This window comes from Struthio camelus, chromosome 2 (assembly GCF_040807025.1).
Source record: "Struthio camelus isolate bStrCam1 chromosome 2, bStrCam1.hap1, whole genome shotgun sequence".
Taxonomy (NCBI): domain Eukaryota; kingdom Metazoa; phylum Chordata; class Aves; order Struthioniformes; family Struthionidae; genus Struthio; species Struthio camelus.
The window spans coordinates 45,625,631-45,636,959 of NC_090943.1; the positions used below are offsets into that span (position 1 = coordinate 45,625,631).

Below are 11,329 nucleotides of genomic sequence, written 5' to 3' on the forward strand. Positions count from 1 at the left end.
ATAGAGATAACGGAACAACTACTCGACTTGAAGATATCTTAAGTTTTATTTGCTATCCAAAGAAGCCTAATAAACTTGACACATTACTTGAACTTTCACAACAGCTATGGGTAACTAAGGAAGAACTTAAAAAGACTGCTAGAGTATACAGTTAATAGCAGCTTACAATAATTTAACTGAGAAGCGATCAAAGACACAGCTCATGGCTCACTGCATAGCGCAGGTGTCAATGAGGTATGTACACTAACCAAACCTAGAGCATCCAAATAGTACAATACAGAAACGCAGCTTGTCTCTCAGGAGTCATAGATGCAGGTCAACAAGGTGCTACAACAAGCTAATGAGAGCTTCTCTCTCATCAAGGCTATTTAGCTAGGGCACTGCCACACCACTATAACTGCATTGCATTAACTTCTGGGGACCCTAGGTTCTGTCAGATGCCATGAACTCGTGCGGGAGAAGGGTTTCCTGCACTGTGCTCAGTTATGCAGTATAGACATTCCCTCAGTTATTCTTGTCCAGCTATAAAGAGCTGGACAAGAATAAACACCATTGTGTTAATATGGAAAAAAAAAATTTAAATGTACCAGCATAATATTCCCCAGAGGCCTCTCATTTGAATTAACATCACAAAAACTGTAAGCCACATAAAGGCCAATAATCGTAGAAAAAAAAGTTTTGCTAGCATTTAATTTCTAGAACAGTAAATCATCTAGGATATGTGGAAAGATATAAAGTAGTTGGCATTGCAAAACTCTGTTTTACTGCACTGATGTTACCCATAATCTTGCATATGAAGCACCACATAGGTAAATCAAAACTTAGAACACATTTCAAAAGGAATTGTTTCAACAGCTACCCAAGAGGCGTACTATGGCGTTAGACCAAGTTGCCAAGCTATCTGAAATGCAGTAACTAGACTCAAGCTTAGTTCTCAAATCATGCATTCCAATCTAGCTCGCACTCAATAGCTGGTACTCCTCTGAAATACAATCGTGAACTTATATGTAAATTTTTATCTTGAAAAGTATTTTGTGTTTTTGACTACTAAACTGTGTAAGTAGTCATTTCCGGCAGGATTCCAACCTTTAGGGCAATTTTCATCAAGTTCTACGTATTCTCATTTCAAGTGGCTCCGATTTGTGTTACCCTGTGCTCCCCCAAGCCATCAAAAGTTTTGTTATAAAACTGTACAGTTGGAGTACAAAGCACTAAATGCATCAGGATAAGAAGATGGATAGACCCCACTGAGGCGATGAGGCGTGTTAGTGAAGTGAGCTGTATCTGAAAGAGTCTTGAAATGAAGCCCAACATGAAAACCTGAAGCTGCCTTTGCAACACAGTCACTGTTGAAAAGGCAAGTCTAAACCCCACATCATAAGGCATACACATTATGATCTGTTAAAAAAGAAAAGTGGTAGCCAATCATGTAGTCACTTTACAAAAATTAGAGTCACATTAATGCCCTCTTTAGCGACATCTGGCAGACCATGTTACTGAAATGGTTTGATTAGGAAAGCTAGATGGAGAAGCCCGGAAGAATGCCCTTCTTCCCCAACAAGAGCCACTTTCAGTTCCATTATCATCTGTAGGACAGTGATAAAAACAGCTTTGTCACACTGAATGCTGTAGTTCCATCTTTTGATGCAAGACTCTTTACAATCTGATATTTCAAAATCTAAAACATGAGACCATAATATACAAAGGGCCCCTCAGAAGACATAGAATTACAAAGCCTCCATTACAGATGTAATACTTTAACCATCTTACACAAAAGTAAATACAGTCCATTCTCCATTACCCGGATAACAAGGCAACAGGCTATAGCAGAAGTGGGAAAATCCAAACAATTAATGTTCAAAGAGCACTGACAGGTATCACTCCTGATTAAATCCAGGGCTGCTTCCCACAGAACCACATGTATGTCAGTATACTACATTCATGAGCATGCCAGACTCCAGGAGGGCTTACACAACGCATACACACACACACACACACACACACACTGAATTTGAGCTGCATCCATACATCAGTGCCACAACCAGAGCTCTAGGGAATGCAGTGAGGAGCTTCACAAGCCACCTTTCAGGAGACATTTGGGGGCTTGACACAGAAATGGCCCCACAAGCTGAATTTCACTCATTAGGCAGCAGGAAAAAAATTAACAATTTAAGATGTTTGCATACCAAAGAATATCTATCTCAGATCAATGAAGTTTCAGAGAAGTCAGCTTACAAGACTAAAGTAAAGCCATTTCTTCTATATCAGATCCACCCCCATCCCAAAATATAGAGATAATGAAAAGTGAGGAAATCAAAAAAAGTCATTATGTGAAGAAGTATAACCCACTTTTCCATCAAAAAAAGAAAACGCCCATTACTTAGCCATACTGCAAACTCTACAGTCTTGTGAACCCCTTGTGATATACATGAAGCAGTATCAAATACTAAAGCAAACAAAAATGTCATCTGCTTATTTTTCTTTTTCCTAAAGAGAGCATATAAATGTCTTATAAAAATATTACCTGAAAAATACCTAGAGACAGAACTGACATTCAGGTTCCTTCTAAATACTACTTACGAGTAGATCTGTGCTTAGGCTGTTAGGGCCTAAGAACAGACAGTACAGAACAGAAGCAGAGGAGGCACCAATAGCCACCACAACAGTGGCAAAACTCAAAGAGGGGGAAAAAAAAAAACACACACACATACACACACACAAGCCACCACTATCCAGTGATGAATACCACGACAACAAAAATATGAAGCTACTACAAAGATCATTGGTGCACAGTGCCAAACGTTTTAACATCATCGCTGCAACTGTCAAACTCATCACCGTGTAGAAATCAAAATGATAACACGCTCCTCTCCTAAATAAACCAAAAAGAGTACGTGTTGAGGGAAGAGGAAGCACAAGACAAACATACAACACCTCCCCATTATGCTCTCTCAACCTCTAGCTATTTTCAGCTCAGATTTCCTGATGCTGTTGTTCATCCATTCATTAACCTCAATGTATCTCCCTTCCAAATACTTATCCAACCTCCTCTTGAGTTCATGCAAACTTCTCCTATACACGTTGTTTAGCAAGTATTATCTGTGAAATTCCTGCATCGAGTGAAGAGCCACCTCCTTTTGTTTGTTCTGAACCTAGCTCCTATCAGCTTCAGTTGACAGGTTCTAACTCATGTGAGTGAACTGTTTGCGGCCTCTTCCATCTCCATCTGCTCTCTTCATAGAACTGTTCTATAGAGTTCTAACATATCTCTGCTCCACCTCCAAGTTATCTCTACCAGGCTGACACATCCTAGCCTATTCAAACCTTTTTTCATCCAGGAGCTAATTCGTATCTTTGATGGCTCTTGTTGCCCTTTGGTTAGCCTTTTCCTATACTATGTATCTTTCCTGAGAAGAAGGGAGCAGAACTGCTTACAGTATGTGAGGTATGACAGAACCATGGACTTTCCTGTTGTATTCTCTCTGCTTGTAGTAACTATAGCATTTGCTCCCCCACACACACACTTTTACTTTTAGCTGGCCAACCAACCAGCTTCTTCAAAATAAAAATGTCCTAAACTACTTTATGGTTCTCTTCTTTAAGATTGGACCTAAAATACCAAACAAGCCAGGTTAAAAAGTATTTTTATACTTTCGATGAAATAAATCTAGCAGGAGGGAAAACTGATCGACAGAGGTGTTCCGCTGTACAAGAAGGACCAGAACTTGCTTATTTCTAACTAATATTCCACAAACACAGAACCAACTTACAAACACTGGAGGAGGAAGGAAAGGAAGAGCTGGGGAGCTATTTCTTTCATCATGCTTCTTTTTGTGTTTTTAAGCAGCACTTAAGTCCTCAGATTGCACTCATGCATTTTACAAAGTCTGTCAGCTTACCAAGAGATTTCTGAAAAGCTATGCAGGTGTAGTCATTTCAGCAAACTCTGCTAGCAGTACTATGGCCTGTAGTAGCAGAAGCCTAGGATATAGCCAATGCCACTTAGAAAAGTGAGACAAGTTATATGGTCAGAATTACTAATATTTTGGCTTCAGTAGTACTATACTAGTAAGCTTTAACCTATATAGACTCTTGCCTCTTACATATGATATCTCACAACACAACCAATGAATGCTATACCAAGTAATTGCCTAAGGATAGGCACACATCCCATCTTTTCTTTAAACCACTTACTTCATGCGTTTTCCTTAGAAATGGTTTGTTTGTTTGTTTTTGAGTTCCTACCAATCTTAATATTCTTTCCTTCGTGTATTTCCGACTATTTCACTTTGTCTCGGCTACAGTTAGCTTCTGAATACCCTTCCGCACCAGGGGCAGGGTCCTGACTAGGTGCTGCTGTGCAAGGAAAGTGACGAAGTCGACCACTCACTGAGCATCCCAGTTCAAAAGCCTACATCTAAACTGACAATGCAGTACAGTGGCTTATGTGGCCGTCCCAAAAGCCCCTTGTTAATTTGTATTACAAGAGAACCCCAGTGATTTCTACTGGGCCTGACAAAGATGTGCTTGGGATACACACAGCAACTTTTCATGAAGCTTGCAATAGTCTTTTGATCAGGATTTACCTGAGGGTAAAGCATTAGCACCTTTCACATTACCACCATACACCTGAATCCCAAATATTTTGCAACTTGCTACATATAGCCTCATATCTAGTTACTAGAAAGGAGTATTCTCCTGCCAACTAACAAGAGGTGTCTCCTACATAGGAGCAAGGTAGCTTTAATGTGGATTAAACCTAAAAAGCAGTTTGCTTTCGCTAAGAAAGTGCCTTGAACAAGATAGCATGGATTAGGAATATGCCTTTTTAGTGCAAAGACAAGACCATGGAGACATGAGTAATTTCCGAAACCTTGGAAGTGAGCAATTAAAGTAATTTGTGAAGACAATATAGTACAAAGTTGGTAAGAATCCAGGGAAGAAGATGTAACATTCATAGATCTTTAAGCCCCTAAGTTAGCAAAGCTCCTGTTATAACAAAGGAAACACTAAACACACTGATGTCACAGGAAACAAGCACTTCATTAGATTGCCTCTTTTATCAAACGTGACTCAAATCTCTCCTTGAAGAGTAATGGAAAAATGATGAAAACTAGTATGCTTTCCGTGTTATGTCTCTGTCCACCAAAGTGTATTTCGTGTTAAAAAGTACACATCCCTCTTCCTCAGGCATTAAAAAGAGGTCGCTGTGTGACACCTTCCTGAAAAAGGCATTGAAGAAGAGTATCAGAATAAGGACACAGAGGCTCATTAACAAAATCCAGACCTTGAGTCATCTGAAGGGAGGGGAAATTACAACCGTGGAACCACACGTATTTTTCAGCCGCGCAGGAAGTAATGCAACACATGTCTGCTTTACTTAGCCACCAGCCCTGGAAGGAAATGAACCCAAGCACTGCAGTTCTATCCATCCCCACCCACCACCCCCAAATCCTGACCCCCCTTTTAAAGGCTGAGAAGTCCGCGGGGAACTCGCCTCCACCACCTGACTGGCCATGGGGCCGTGCAACATGAGGACAAGGGGAAACTCGCCGCTTGCCATGTGTGCGCACTCCTCCCTCGCCCAGGAACTCGTCAGAGAGCCGCCCGGGAGGGGAAGGGGGGGGCGGCCGGGCCGCCCACCACCGCCGCGGCGGCCGCTGCCAGGGCTCACAAAGGACGGCGGAGCCGGGCGGGGGGCGGACGGAGACGCCACCTCTCCCTCCCGACCGCGGGGCGCACGCTGCAGCCAGGCCCGAGGCGACCGCCGGCGGCAGGAACAAAGACCCCCCGCCTGCCGCCGCCGCCCCCCACCCAACGCCTGTGGAAGGCGGGGGGGGGTGGGGGGAGTAACGGTCAGGGGGAGGGAGACCAACGGTCACTGAGGGAGGGGTAACGGCCATCGCGGTGGGGGGGGAAGCTTCCCGCGCGCGCACGCGGCCGGCTCGCGGGCGCACCTGTGCGCCCCCCCTCCCCGCCCCGCGTGGGGCCGCGGCGCCCGCTCCCACCCCCACCCCGGCACCCAGGTACCCGGCGGCGCCGCCGCCGCTTCCGTGTTCCTGCCGGCGGCGGCGGGGAGAGGAGGGTCCGCGCCACATCCTGCCCCCTCCCCCGCTTCCTTCCCCTTCTCCCCGCCAAGGGGGAGCGGGGCGACCCGGGCACAAAGCGGGGGTGGCTGCCCCGCGGCCGGCCCTTCTTCGTGCCTGTCTCCCCCCCCCCCCCGCCACAACCCCTCCTCCTCCTCCGCGCGTTACCGTGGTAAGCAACGGTCTCATCTGCTCGCCCGCCCGCTCCTCTTCCATCGCGGCGGCGCCGCCGAGCCCGCCCGGCGAGAGGCGCGGAGAGGGAAAGAAAGAGAGAAGAAAGGCGGGCTGGAAGCAGGGCTCGGCGCTATCCCTGCCTGCTCGGTCGGTCGGTCACCGGTGGCGGCCGGCGCCCCACGCGCTAGCTGGCTGGCGGAGGCAGGCGGCAGCGGTGCCCTCGGGACGGGGGGGCCGCCGACTGCTGCGCTGAAGCCGCGACCAACTCGGCGTGCCCGCCCGCGCGCGCCCCCCCCCCCGCCCCGCGCGCGCGGCCCGCAGCGCCGCCAGCCAATGGGAGCGCGCGCAGCGCCGCCGTGCCCGCGCCCCCGCCCCGCCGCCCCCGCCCCGCGCGGCGCGGGGCGCTGCGCTGCCCTGGGCTGCGGGGGCGCCGCGGCCGTCGGGAGGCTCCGTCCCAGCGCTTCGCCGCTGCCGCGGGGTGAGCCGGCGTTGCCCCCAGGGGGTGCGTCTCGGCTACCTCTCCGCGCTGGGCCCGGCCGCAGCCTCGGGGTTATTACAGGCACGGCTGGTAACACCGCCAGTGATGACGGCTGCTTGACACTTGCTTGCCTAGCGCCGGGTTCGGAGGTGCTTGGAACTTTTGCCAAGCTTTAACGAGGCAAGCTGAAATTTTCCATGCCAGGTACCTGCCTCAGGCGGATTTATTTTTATTTATTTATTTTTTTTTTGGTAGGGACGAAAAATAACCAAAGTAATTTAGTCATTTCTAAAAACAAGATTATTTGCCCTTGTGTAAGCATTACAGCAGTATTTTATTCGGAAAGCTTGAGATGGGGGGGGGGTTAGTGCCAGAGATGTACTTTTGGCTGTCTCTGTGAAGATTCACTCAAGTAGAAGCCTTTAGGGGGAAAAAAACCCAGCCATTTACACCTCTGTTGTAAAGATAACCTACACTTTGGCCATGTGTCTCTCTGAAGGTTACACCCTCATTGAAGACACTCAATTAAAGTATCTTGTATTGATAGGACTGAACATGCACATACACTGCACGTGAACCATTGCTTCCTATTTCCTATGCTTGATAACATGATGCATGATCTGTGTGCCTTCTTCTAACTACAGTTACTATAATTGGGGGGGGGGGCTTGTTAGATGGGGCCCCTTTTTCCACTGCCTGGCAAGACTGGAAGAAGTCATTTGTCCACGACTTCTAGACCGAGCTGTCAGCGAGAGCTCTAATACTCTTAAGTGCTGCACAATGCACTGAGCAGGTGGTATGCACCAGGTGGGCAGAGATGCCATAGAGCCATAAGTGCATGCTACAGAGCAAGTGCAATAAGGTCAGTGCTTTGGACCACTTTTAGGAAAGCTTTAGGCTTAGTGTTTGTTTGCTGCATACAGCACGTGAACGCCGAATGTTTTAGAAATCTTGGAAACAGAATACCATAGCCTGACTTTCACTGCAGGCCTAATCCCAGCTAGTCTTCTGGGAGTGACAAAGTCTGAATGGGTCACTAAAGAGAGGCACAGAGATTGTAGGATCACACTGAGATCACAGGAGACGCAGTGTGAAAGAGAAAGCAGGCTGACTGACGCAAACGTATCAGGGTCAGAAAACATATCAAGGCAAAGGGAAGAATTAGACCGGGTCTCCAACTAGCCCTCTCAAATGGAGATAAGAGGGACACTGGTCTTATCAGTAGCTTTAGAAGCAGTAAATTAAAGGAATGCATGCATCACCAAACATCAAGCACTAAGAGCACTATAAAAGGAGGCTCTGCGGAGCCTGTGGACAAAAATGTAAACCTGGCTGTAGAGGCAAACCAGGCCTCTTCTGCTGCCTACCACCAGGAGGCTTAGCACAATTTTAGAGACTCACTTTCTATGAAGGTTGGCCACAAGCAAGCACAAGGCTCTGAACTTTTGCTGGAGTATGGATAAGAAGAGCCACTCGATTAGCACTCTTCTGTGCTTTTCAGGAAAGGCAGAGAGAGATCAGTCTACAGATCAAATTAGTTGACCGAACAGATGTCTGGCTATGAACAGTGCACATACACACTGTTGGGTGGCACAGGGTACAGATGCAATCCTGGCTGTAAGACCAGAGTTCCTGACCTAGACAACTTAGAGGAAGCTTTCTAATGAATGACTTGGCACGGTTCTTCACGAGGTCTGCTCTAACCTGTCCTTTAGGAATGTAGCATTAGTGTAAGCCATACCTGCCTAGTTATACAGAGGAGATGAAGCAAGGCAAGCTATGTAGAGCTGATCCAACAGGGAGGAATCTTAACATACACTTCTACCAAAGATTATTGGCTGTCTCCAATCTCAGCTGAGTTTGAACAGACACTAGAGAGAAATATAGCACTTTGGAGAACCACCAGAAAAATAATGGCCAAAGCTAAAGCACCTTGATAAACCTATAGTATAATCATGACTCATTGTGTCCTTTCCTTTTCCAGGAACCAGAGGATTGGCAGAGCTTAAGCTCAAATAAACTGCTGAAAATGATCTTGCACTAGACAGCATGGGTATAATGGGGATGAATGGCAATTTGAGCTACCATGGAGCAGTCATAATTAGAGCTTAATAGTTGTCTTGGGAGGCATGTCTCAGAGGTCCTCCTTCGATATTGGGATGAACACAACCCATCTTCACAAGCAGAGAAGAACTCAGTTCTCTGGGGACTCAGCCCAGAGAATGGTAGTATCTTAGGTAAGGACTTCCCAGCACATGCAGTAGAACTAGAACATTTGCTGAAGTTTGTCAAGGGATGGCAGACAGAGCTTCTAAAAACTCAGCCAGAGTGAGAGGAATTTTTAGTCAGTTCATCATACAGGAGCCTACTGACTTGCATTTCAGTTAGGTTTCTAGATCTTCCTTCTTCATTATCTCTTTGATCTGTAAAGAGGGGTTCATCCTCTGGCAGAAAAGGGATGCTCTAGCACTCTTTTCCATAGCATTAGAGAACACTCAATACACAGATCAAGGTGCAGCCCAAAAAAGGGCCAGCATTCATTCATTCATACTTCCTCTGGCACACTGTACTGAGAAAGATATCTCCAGGTGGACACCCAGTCATTTGCTGAGCTGAAAAACTTGTCTGATCACTGCATTCCATCAGGTCACCATCTATATAACCATAGCAGAAAAGGCCAACCTGGCTTCCCCATATCATACTGCCCAAGTGAAAATAAAGTGATGCCTCTGTTCATATCAAGTTGACCAGAACTTCTGAATGTTCAAAGCCTGCATTTTCCAGCAGGCGTTGTTGAAATAGAAATAGGCCAGCCTTAAGCATACAAGTGTAAGTGCAACTGTCACTGACACATCAGATGACATAGGGAAGGAGCTGGACAAGGCTAGTGTGGCATTGGAGAAGTGGATCAGCAGTACTTTCGACAAGCAGCTGATGTATATGGTCAACCAAGGGTGGTCTGATTTCCCTCTACTCCTTTTCTTCCTTTCTTCACCTCCACCCCCCACCTTGGACATGGATGAAGGCAGAAGCTGTTGGATAAGCCAGATCTCCAATTAGGAGACTGCAAGTCTCCTTGAAGCAGTCATCAGCATCAGCTTGACACCTTACTCTCTCGGTGTTTAATTTCCTGACAAACATCAGGCACTTGCAGGGCTCGAAGGAAGCTAGGTGCTGATAAAAACACCTTCCATCCAGCCTGACACCAGCACAGCATTACTGAGAAGACTGAGGAGGAGGCCCTCTCAGCACAACTTTCGTTGGTCTAAAGAGCTCCTATCCAAGGTTCAGAAAGACGGGAGTAGCTCATTGCCTTCACACACAGTCACACACCTCTGGTTTGATGGGATAGCTGAATTCAGCCTAGTTTGCTGTGCTAGCCTCTCCAGCCCTCAGCTGCTCTGGCAGGTATGATCTCAGGCAGGAAGCCACCACGGTCACCCACATGCACAGGGAGGAACAGGATGGAAAGACCATGGCTTGGGAAAACGATAACAACCATTAGCATTACAGAAGTGGACTCCTTCTCAGGGAAGCTGTTAATCTGGCTGTTCTTACATGATGATAGAACTTCATTAGTGAAAACACCAGCAACTTCAGCAGTAGAGAGTACCTGTTGCTGATAATCACAAGAAGAGATTATTTTGGCAGCAGTAGTGGCCCTAAGCAGAGCCCTAAGGACGGTAAGGGAAGACAATTTTAGGAGACAGTATTCCTTAGTCTTTGTCCCGTTTCTCCCAGAGAAAGCAGAAATCATTTTCATAGCTAGGACAGAGGAACCACCAATGGAAAGAGGAAAGGTGAGTTGAGAGGGGCTGCCGGGGAAAGAAGATAAAGGGATGGACCCTTCTTTCTCATTAGAGCATCTGATGGTGGCAGAAGCAAACACAAATCCAAGAAATGAAATCACTGTGTGAGAAGAGGGATGCAAAATTGTGAACAGCTGGTTCCTAGCACTGCGCTAGGACAAAGAACATTTGAACAGGAGTAATAAAAGTGAAACAAATAAGGAAAAGGACAGGGATATAAATGCTAGTGCAAACGATCACAGGTGCAGAAGGTCACCAGGAAACAGGCAAGAGCAACACCTGGGCAGCACAAAAAGGCTGGTCCCAAGCAAAGCAGTGCAGTGAGGTTGCAGGGAAAGCTGTCCATCTCTTGGGCATCTGAAGAGTAAATATCAGACCCTAAAATGAGAGGATGAGGAAGTGACATACAAACTAGAGTTGCAAGAGGAAAAAGTGGCTTTCCAGCCTAATGCTCTGAGAGACAAAGAAAGAGGTCTAGGGAGAGAAGGAGATGGGTGGGAGAGAGAGTGCTAGGTCCTACAAGAGGAAAGCAAACAGATAGTAAAATGGACTGAAGTGAATAAAAGCGCTGCCCTTTGTGCCCTCCTCATCCACCCACGAACCATAACACTAGAGCAGCAGCCAGCAGGAAGCCATAGCCTGTGAAATGAAAAAGTTGTCTCTGACGCACAGGATCAGATCACAGGTACTAAAGGAGGATTTGCAGGAGCCCTCTCTTATCTGTTGCACAAGGTATGAAATGAATGAGGCAGAGTATAGCAGAAAAAGTGAAGAGTCAGGAC

At 46.6% G+C, this 11,329-nt stretch overlaps 1 protein-coding gene across 2 annotated transcripts in view; it reads right to left on the minus strand.

The window, feature by feature from the left end:
- Positions 1–6,566, minus strand: part of SLC4A7 (solute carrier family 4 member 7) — a 100,467-nt gene extending 93,901 nt beyond the window's left edge. For both annotated transcript variants that reach the window (XM_068935467.1, XM_068935466.1), the window contains exon 1: positions 6,255–6,566. In XM_068935467.1, coding sequence (XP_068791568.1) covers positions 6,255–6,302 — 48 coding nt within the window. In that variant the 5' untranslated portion in view covers positions 6,303–6,566. The remainder of the gene's footprint in view (positions 1–6,254) is intronic.
- Positions 6,567–11,329: the final 4,763 nt, after the last annotated feature.